Source organism: Nansenia antarctica, assembly GCF_963989245.1.
Source record: "Nansenia antarctica genome assembly, chromosome: 11".
Classification (NCBI taxonomy): Eukaryota; Metazoa; Chordata; class Actinopteri; order Argentiniformes; family Microstomatidae; genus Nansenia; species Nansenia antarctica.
Window position 1 is genome coordinate 17,568,789 of NC_137681.1, and position 10,752 is coordinate 17,579,540.

At 41.1% G+C, this 10,752-nt stretch overlaps 1 protein-coding gene across 1 annotated transcript; it reads left to right on the plus strand.

The window, feature by feature from the left end:
- Nucleotides 1-1,049: 1,049 nt before the first annotated feature.
- On the plus strand, nt 1,050-10,649 carry pank1b (pantothenate kinase 1b). Its single transcript, XM_080541674.1, has 7 exons — nt 1,050-1,151; nt 3,472-3,824; nt 4,206-4,459; nt 5,049-5,225; nt 5,349-5,472; nt 6,820-6,945; nt 7,099-10,649. The coding sequence occupies exons 1-7, from the start codon at nt 1,124-1,126 to the stop codon at nt 7,156-7,158; spliced, it is 1,122 nt and encodes a 373-aa protein (XP_080397800.1). The 5' UTR covers nt 1,050-1,123; the 3' UTR covers nt 7,159-10,649.
- The last annotated feature ends 103 nt before the right edge of the window (nt 10,650-10,752 follow it).

Consider the following 10,752-nt stretch of genomic DNA (forward strand, 5'->3'; position numbering starts at 1 on the left):
TCCACCATCTTCAGGAAGATGTCCAGAATAACGAGTCGCCTGCTAAACGGTGTAGGCTCAGGAGAAGAATGGATTCTGGTAAAAAGAATAGACCGCGTAAGTATTTTTTGTTGGATTGGTGTAACAGTGTTTCAACCTTGCAGCTGACATTTTGACGGCTGTCAAAGACAAGAGGGGTGTGTTTATTACTGCGTTATAAGGCATCATGTAGTAGCCTATGCAAATTAGGCGACATTGAAACTGTCTTTGTATCCATAATCTAAAATACCAACAATGGTAACTGGTTTTAAAGGTTTCGGTGGAAGTAGCCTGCTCACATCGAAAGTGGATGGTATTCCAGACCATTTGATATGTTCCAGTCAGTCGCTGTGTTTGCATGATTACAATGAACCAGTTCGTCTTGTTGCAGGAGAGAATTTCGCTTTGTGTGTAGAGGGACTGGCCAAGAATGTCAATAAACCCATTCAACCGTGTTCATTATTATTACCAGTGCCTCCTTCCAACAAGCCTGCATGTATTTTAAAATACGATTTTTTTTATTATTGTACCCTCTAATAGCATTCCACATATATCAGGTTAAAATCAATCATGATTTTCCATTCATATCCACTCAGATCTGGCTAGATCAATTCAAGTGAATTGAAAATGAGCAATAAGCAATCAATGTGCCCCGTGTGATTAGCAATATAAAACGATAATTTAATGATAATTATATATATATAGATATATATAGATACAATGTTACTATCGCAGTAGCCTACATGAGATTTATCCTCGCTCTCTTTCTCTCCTTCTCCTCCCCTTTGTTATTGTGAGATGTTTGATGTGGTGGGTCGTACCATTTCATTGGTTGAAGCCAAGTCAGGAGGTGTGTTGAAATCGCAGCTGATATGAGGGCCAAGGCAGTACCTCCCTAGGAGGCGGGCCTAAGGACCTGACGGAGCCAACCCATTACCAGCAGATGATCTTTCTCTCCCCTCTACTTCCACTGTAAACCCAATTAATGTCACTATGTCAGTGAAGTGCAGCCTAATGTATTGCTGTGATAATATCACGCCATAGTGACCACCACGTATGTCTTGGATTCAGTTTATCCAGCTATCACCTTAACCTGAGGATCATAATGAAGCTTAAGAGTGTAAAAAAGCCAGGTAAGACATGTCACTCTACAGTGGTTACATTTACCTTACATGTTTGTTTATTTTACTGCTAAGTGGACCGGATAGTATATCCACAATTAGACATTTGTTAACAGTCATTGTTTTAATGCTCTAGTCTAGATTATGGTGGTGCATTGTGCACATTATCTGTGTCCTGAATACAGACCAGCCATTTATCCAAGAGGTCACCACACAGCAATACGCTGGCCTGTCTGCATTCCTCTGGGCACTGCAAATAAGTCTGCAATCCAAGCAGGCGAGCCTACTTCTATTAGGGCCATAATCATTGAAAAGGAATGGCTCAGACAATTGCTGAAAGTTGCTTAGATGCAATTGACAAGATTAATCTAATTTGATTAAGCATTACAGATCACATAAGCAACACCGATGCTTGTTAATTCAAGATTGTCTTAGGGGCAGATTAAGAAATGGAGCCAGACTTGGACCATGGACTATGGACCATAAAGATAGAACAGTTCTACTTTGGACCTCGAGCCTAAGAACTTTGATGGCGTTTTAAAGTACTGCACAGACTTGATCTTTGGTCTTGTGTGTGTGTGCGTGTGCATGTGTTTTTCAAGTTTCAGACTTTTAAGTTAAAGTGTGTGGTATGTGTGTGTGTGTGTGTGTGTGTGTGTGTGTTGTAATGCTTAACTCACACCCTAAATTTACACTCTCTATGACTGCTGACTGTGCTGAGTACTTTGCTCCATGGCTCACGTGTTTGAAAATAAACAGGGTTGAACAGACCTTTCACCTACAGTAAATCCTCCCAGTAAGTTAGAGCGCCCTTCCAGGTCACAGCAGAGGTTCCTTGCATTCTCAAGGGCCCAGGTGTTCCTGGATACAATTTTAATTTTACAACGTCCTCAACTGTAAGAAACTCAATTCCTCCCTTCCTCTCCTCCAGCCTCCACTTGCTTCCTACTCACAACGCAACAGGGGAGAAGATCTCGGTTCCTCCCCATACATATTCTCTTCTAATGCTTTTTGAGAAGAAGCGAGTGGGCGGCGGAGGAGAGGAAGCTAGGAATGAAGTTTCTAACAATTGAGAAAGATCCCTGGTCTGAGCATGTAGATGGAAGTAGAAGTTGTCCTCAACTAAGTGTCAGTCCAAACCTGAACCATCTGGAGGAAGAATGAACGACAACGTCTTTTCCTTCTTCTTTGAGCATGTATTAACCTGTTGACGTGTTTACCTACTTCATTGCTGAGTCATAGTGGGCTGAATCATAGCTTGGACCCAACTTGAATTTTCAGGCAAATCTCCAATTTACATCCATTTTTAATTGTTTTTCAATTTGATTTAACCTTTATTTAACAATGCATTACTTGAATCAAATCAAAGTTTATTTATCATGTGCACAGGATACTGCTGTAAATGTACAATTAAATGCTTTATAATTATATATTTTTTGCTTTTTAATGCTTACAAGCATTCATTCATTATTCCAATCTCAACAGTGCAATGAATATAAGGTTAGGAATAAAATAAAAAATATAGTGATATACTATCAAGTATGCATCAATCAGAGTCTGAAAATGCATTGCATATCATGAAAACTAGATGCACTATTCAAAACTCCCATTGGATTTCTTCTCATATCAGTTCGGGGGGTATCAGTTCAAAAGTTATGCTTGCTGATTTCCAATGACTATTTAGCCCCAGACACCTATGGAAAGGTTCATGACCAGCTGTGAAGTCATAGCCAAACAGAACCTGCGCAACTGGCTGTTCAGGACCAGCTAGTTTCGTTCAGTCGAGAAATGATTAGAAATTCCCCAGATTCCATAGTTTTATAGAAAACTGAATATTTTTGTTTAGGAAATTGCGTATACGGACAGTGGTTGTATGTATTTGAGTGAAATGTATTGCAAAGCCAGGAGGTATGAACCCAGAGAGCCTACAGTTATTGACTCTGTATTCATTGTGCTGCACTCTCAAGAGTTAATTGAGGGTTGGGCAGGATCTCTAGGCAATCTTCTCTCCATGCTGGTGTTTCCATAGCAACAAAGCTCTCTGCTTTTGTTGCAGAAACGGCTGCTGTGAGAGAGTCTCACCCCCCCCCCCCTCCCCTCCCCTCCTCCTCCTCCTCCCTCCCCCCTTCTCCCTCTCCAAAAGAGAGAGAAATGTCAGTGGATGATCTCCTAATGACAAATAAGAAGAATAATGTGTGTTCTTATTGTTTTCATTGTGTTTACTTTAAACAGCTTTTCTAAAAAAACGATTCTTGAAACCCGACTACTAGTCTGTCAAAATCCTCTTGAGGATAATAATAATAAAATTAAAAAACACCCTCTTGTCTCTCAGCTTTCCCCTGGTTTGGCATGGATATCGGTGGCACCCTGGTGAAGCTGGTCTACTTTGAGCCCAAGGACATCACAGCGGAAGAAGAGCAGGAAGAGGTGGAGAGTCTGAAGAGCATCCGTCGCTACCTGACCTCCAACGTGGCCTATGGCAACACGGGCATCCGCGACGTCCACCTGGAGCTGAAGAACCTGACCATGTGCGGCCGCAAGGGCAACCTGCACTTCATTCGCTTCCCCACCCAGGACATGCTGGGCTTCATCCAGATGGGCCGAGACAAGAACTTCTCGAGCCTGCACACCACTCTCTGCGCCACCGGAGGCGGCGCCTACAAGTTCGAGGATGATTTTAGGACGGTGAGTGATTGGTTAGATCACTTCGGGGTCATCGAGTAGGAAGAGTGATGGTCTGGAAGGCCATGTGAATGGCTGTTTCAGTCTGTTAAACATTGCTTGGCTGTTATGTTACTGTGTAGGGTGAGAGTTTGGACTTTAACAAATGTGGGGGATATTTGAGGGTTTGTCTACCTACATCTGTTCTAGGAGTGTTGTAGACACTACATCTGTTCTAGCTTGGATTCACCAAATCACAACCACTACATTTCTGTTATTTTAGAGCTAGCCTAGTTGTCCCATTTGGTTTCGATGGGTCATAGGGGGCCATAGGGGGTCGGGCTTGGACTCCAACAGTTACAGTAAAACCTTATGTAGATATTGTGTTCTACATTTGGACTTTAGGTGGCAGACTTGGAGCTGCAGAAGCTGGACGAGCTGGACTGCCTCATACAGGGCCTGCTCTACGTTGACTCAGTGGGGTTCAACGGCCATCCAGAGGGCTACTTTTTCGAGAACCCCTCTGACCCAGAGAACTGTGTCAAGAGGCCGTGTTGCCTTGATAACCCCTTCCCCATGCTGTTGGTAAACATTGGCTCGGGGGTCAGCGTCCTGGCTGTCTATTCCAAGGACGACTACAAACGGGTCACGGGCACCAGGTAAACTGACGCATGCCGCTACCGTCACTTCTGCTGCAGTAGAGTTGTAGTGTAGGCAAAGAAAGATAATCCTACGTCACTCCACCATAGCTTTGTTTATTTGACATTATCTGCCATTGATAACCCCTGTTCTCTTTGAACATTTCTTACGTGCCTTGAATGCCTACAAGTGTGTTCTTGTTTAAAGGTACTCCGTTCAGATCACATGGGGTGTGTTCGTAAATATTATGCTCTGAGAGCGCCAGAGCGTACCCGGGGTGCTCTCTGGTTGTTCGGAAATTCAGAGTGCTCAGAGCTTCTCAGTTCGAAAATTCAGAGCACTGTACTCTGGGAGCTGACTGAAAAGATGGTTTATCCGAGCATTTGAACATTCCAATCTAAAAATGGCGGAGGAACTCGTTGCAAGATGCAATGGCGCTCTGAAATCAGAGCAGATTTTCATAGTGAATTTACGAACACACCCATGATGACTTTAGTCTTAGAGTTGAAATAGAATAGTTCCATCTTCATCTTAATGAACCTGTAGTTCTTGACAAAATAAGTGCTGCATACCGAACAATACCTCCCATAGTTATCTTTGTCCCCACAGTTTGGGAGGTGGTACATTCCTAGGCCTGTGCTGCTTGCTGACTGGCTGTGAGACGTTCGAGGAGGCCCTGGAAATGGCGGCGAAGGGGGACAGCAGCAACGTGGACAAACTTGTGAAGGACATCTATGGAGGAGACTATGAACGCTTCGGTCTCCAGGGGTCCGCTGTAGCATCCAGGTGAGATCTCTAACTCTAACAACATGTAATAACACGTGTAATAACAGACCAAGAACTCCAGTTGCAGTAAACAACTAGGCATTGAACTTGAGAGTATTTTCAAAAGTTCATTGTGTATTCCAGTTTTGGTCACATGATGAGCAAGGAGAAGCGGGACAGCATCAGTAAGGAGGACTTAGCCAGAGCCACGCTGGTCACCATCACCAACAACATTGGCTCCATCGCTCGTATGTGTGCTGTGAACGAGGTGAGGTGGTTATAATTGTTTTCACACAACAAACCATTTGAATCTACTAAAATAAAAATATGTGGTATTCAATTTAATGACATACAAACCAATCCCTGGCTCTTGCTAACCACTGTGGTTGTAACTACTCTGACTGGTTTTTACACAAGATGTTCACTTTCTCACAGTTATTCTCTCACCATGTAACAAAAGGGTGAAACTGGAGTCGGCATGTGTGGCCGATGAGAAGTGCACTCTGTGTGCTTTCAGCTTCTTTACAGTGTTGCCTTGTGGCATGGAGATCAAGCAGCATTGTACAGGGCTATCAAAGCACACAGAACAACTACAGGATGCCATTTGACACAAATCCCATGTCGGAAGATGATCTGCCCTTGAGTTACCTCAATGTCATGTTTTCAGTTTGAGCACCAGGTAAACAAATGTTGATTTGCCTTATAGTAACCTATGGCATATACTACGGTTAGTATGACCGTCAAAGTACACAATGCTCTCAAAGTACCCAACTTGCCCACAAAGTACACAACATCATGTTGTTCATGTGATAATAAGATAAGATAAACTTTATTGGCCCTGGAGAGACATTTGTCTTGGAGAGTGCTGCTGCTTTACACATCAATAAAACACACAAACAAAGAATATACACATAACAGAAATCAAACAATAGTGCAATGAATTTAAAAATATATTGTTTATAACTGTTCAGTTGACAGTTAGGCCTGTAATGCTTTCCCGATGGCGTCAACTGGTATTCAGGATTCATGTTGTTCTTTGGTGAGATTCTATTAGAAGGAGAGATTTAGTTATTTTGGTATCCCCACAACTATGTCATTCACAATCCCAGGAATTGAGCAATTATTTGCCATTGCTCAACCTCTTCCTGCCTTGCCGAGTCACTGAAGCGTGCGGTCCCAATTTGCATGGGCAAAATTTGGTAACATTGTGGCAAAGTCAGCCGTCTTTACCATAATATTTCTAACAGACAGAATGAGATTTTGGTTTCCATGATATACAATGCTAAAAACAAAACATTTCACAAAACCATAAAACTAGCTAAAATAAAGCTACAATAAAAATCATGCTGTACAGTATTCTGAGTTGTACAGTGTTTCTTTGCTCTGCTCAGCACTATTTGCTGACTCAAATTGGGGCCCATTCTGATGCTGTGACTACAGGTTCCCTTCCCTAGAGGGCAGCCACTCTTCAATGTTGTGGTTCAAAGAGAGCCAAAAAGGTTTTCATGAATCCTCTTTTGATTATGGTTTCCCTCTCTTGCTTTTTGCAACAATCATTCTGTGGATGAGCTCTGAAACATGTCAGATTTACCAATTGTTTAATGTTATCTTTCAGAAAATCGAAAGAGTGGTGTTTGTTGGGAATTTCCTGCGAATCAACACTGTGTCAACGAAGCTGCTTGCCTATGCTATGGACTTCTGGTCAAAAGGACAATTGAAGGCCCTCTTCTTAGAGCATGAGGTCAGTATGCAATGGTCATGGTTATGGTCATGCTCAATGGAATGCATTGATCTTTAAGCAGTGTCAAAACAGTGAGACGTTGCATGCGATTGTGCCAGCCAACACTATCACAACTGATTTAATTAAACAATAAATGTGTGTGTGTGTCTCAAGGGTTACTTTGGTGCCGTGGGAGCCTTCCTTGAGCTGCTGAGGATGACAGAGGACCTCTGAGCTGAGACGAAACCCTAACTGTCACGATGATATGCTGCTCTACTGCGGTTTCGTAAAAGCCACTGGCCGGAATGGGGAAAAGCCATTTGAATAATTGAACTGTATAAAAGGTTACTAATTACCCCTCCTCCTCCTCCTCCTCATCTCCTGGAGTCTTAGAGAGTAGTTTTTCATTTGAATGCAGTCTGGGGATGAGGTTGGTATTCTTATTTGCTACTGAAAAGCAAACCTTTCTCTGCCTGGTACTGTTTGTAAAACCCTAACTGTATATAGAATGTGTGCTTAAGCCAAACGCTACTGATCCAATGTGTGTATTAGTTTATTTGTTTTGGTCTTAAGATCTTTTTTTTTTTAACTTATTGGTTTGTTTTTGTTCTATAGTTTTTAAATTAAGGACTTACAGTATGTACTGTGCTTAAGTAAATGTATCTTTAACATCACAGCATTTGCTTTCTCTAAGCCTTTGCACTTTTCTAATTAATCTTCATGTCGACAACCTCCAGTATGATTTTTATCAAATGTATTATCCTACACATAAGCATAGTCTGTCCAATCATTCTGTCAAACAACACAGTATAATGAATGTCTTGCCAATTTGCTAAATATTGACCATTAAGCAGTAGCTAAATGTTACTGATAAATGCTTTGAATTTATTTCATGATACGCAGCAATACCTCTTTTACATAAAATACATAATACTTGTACATAAAATGTCTTGTCAGTGACCCTGGAATGGTCACAGTGTCAGAAATCCCTCTCTCTACAGTGTATTGACTTTGACACAGTATTCTGTCCATAATCCTTACCCTGTTCCATGCCTTATACTTCTGTCTAGTTTGGGACCAAGCCTTCAGCACCAAATTATAATTGTAATCCTAGCAGAGAAGATGTCTCTCAGACAAGACTCTGAGACACTTACTACAGCTCACCTGGGGGTGAGGTCACTCCTGTCATGGACCTGGGATCAGCTTAACTTCCCTAAATCTACAGTATAATGGGGTAAAACATAGAACCCAGCAACTGACCCAAGATCAGTGTCAGGGGGCATCTTCACGCTACTCACAGCAACTCATTAATAACTTCACAGTTCCCACTACACAATACCATACATTGAGCAGCAGAGCAGGTGTCCATTCTTCTCAAATTCTTAATCTGTTTCTGTGCAATGAATTACTTCCTCTGTTCCCTCCTTGCTTCCTACCTGTTATCAGTATGTATCTTATCATCACAAGTTGACATACGTTTAGGATGTACTTTATCGAGAACTCTAGTTGAGGAGATTTTACTCTCTTTACTGTATCTCTTGGTTACATTTCATGACATTTCATGATGGTATTTGGTTTCAAGTGAAACTGCCTCGCTGGCCTGTGAATCTCTCTGTATGGTGCATCCTCCTGCCTTCCTGTCTACTGTCAGAGGAGTTCATGACCAGGGGAGGCTGGTGGAGGTAGACTTTGGAGGACGGGCTCATTATAATGCATGGAATAGAATGAGGAATGGTATCAAACACATTTCTACCTCCACTAGCCTCCACTGTACATCCTACTGAACCAAACCAACGATCCAGACGGCTGACCTGACCATCATACATATTAAATCCTAAAGCAGTTTCCAGTTTCACATTGGATCTCGCTTGGAAGGTTTCACATTCAAATTGGAACTGGTTGTCTTATGTGCTTTCATTTTTTATTTTAAAAGTTTAAGTCTATACCTGGTTAAACTGGATCGCTGATTTGGGCCTTATTATCAAATCAGCCTTGCTTAATTGTTAGGATTAAAACTGTTTTTTTCCGTACTGCATTTGTCTAACTTGTTGAGATGTTGAGTTTTTGTTGTGTTCATTATTGTTTTTGGTATTCTTGCCCTCTCTGCCTTTTCCTCTTGTATCTAATGGTGCGTTCATGATAAGTAGGGCTATTTAGTTGTGTAGAGCTTCCTAACGGTTGATTCTGATACTCAAGAAGTGGGGAAACTCAGGTATCATCTTTGTGCAGCGAGTCTCCCAAGTCGGGGCATTTCTTGAGTTTCCTTCTTCTGACATGTCATGAACGCACCATAAGCCTGGCCTGCTGGTATTGGATGCCACTTCTGTCAGAGACTTGCACATGGGATTGCGGCATTCCAGTACCACCCTGAGCCACTACAGTCAAACTTCCAAACGCTCTGGGGTGCCTTTGATGATAAGAGACCAGGCTAAACCTGAGTGTGTGTGTGTGTGTGTGTGTGTGTTCTGCTGTTTCTGATTTAGTCTTTAGTTTCATAATCCCTATTACCGTGTGACCACTGAAACCTCTGGTTGTCTCCATTTTGCTCTGGAATGATGTAACGTCAATGGGGTGGACCTGGGTTCTTCTGGGGGTGGCAAATGATGGCAGTGTTATGGTGATGTTGTTTTTACGCAAGTAAACAATCTTCAAGAGATGTGTTGGACCATGAATCATGATGCATTGTTGTCCACAGCCTCATAAACCAGGAACAGATGGAAACCATTGTCAGAACCGCAAAGCATCTCATAGAGCAGAATTAAGACTTGATTGTTAATAACTGAAAATACTGGAGGTATGCCAGTTTAACCACTAACTTACAGAAAGACGGTATCACTTTCTGTACATGGGTGTAGTAATGGTTCATTCTTCTGAATAACTGTTTTCATCTGATGCAAATGAACCCTTTATGATCATTAGGAATATCATTACCATAGCAGAATCATAGTCATCATCTGCCACCATAATAAACATCTTAATTTGATTTGAATTTGTACATGAAGATTTAGACATGTTAATTTGAGTGTCTGTGTATCTGTTGAGTTTGTGTATTTCCACTTTTTTGTTCAACATTTATACACTCATTGTGAAATATTTTAATTGTGTGCATAATGTCAAAACAGTATACAGCACCCTCCCCTCAAAATGTGGGGACTAAGAAAAATGCTTTATTATGCATTGCTTTGCCATGTCTCAATATATTTGAGCAGCATCTACACTACAGTAACATTACTATCAGGCTACACTTTATTACATCGGAAACATACAAAATAATATTTTTCAGATCTACAGTTTGTTGTAAAGGCTTCATCACTGTCTGAAGTATGTGATTGTACACATGTATGTCAAAAGTACTAAGATCTTCATACTAACAAATGCAAGTGTGCAGATCATTTGAAAAGACAAATGTGTCTTCATATGGCAGATATGTTGTGGCTCTGTTGATGAAACAACCATCTGTAAGGATTGTTAATGTCAGAATTATGCAAAATGTCAACCAATATGAGCCCTGTATGTTGTCTTACTTGATACTTTTTTTGTTCCACAAGATTGTGTATAAACTACAAAGTGTACGATTTAGTAGATGAAATCTTAACAATTGTAAAGCTTTTTAATGTTATTAAAGACATATCAGAAGGATAAAATGACACATGTTGCTTGTACATAATGTGATTGCTTAACTTACAGGCCTTATAAAGTGTGTGCGATGCATGTTCAGAAATAAAGTAGGCGCTCTATAGAATATAATTATAGGAAATAAAACGATTTTAAAGATTGAATGCTGACTGATTTCTCTTTAAAAATCGTTGTTAAATGCTGTCAACCACA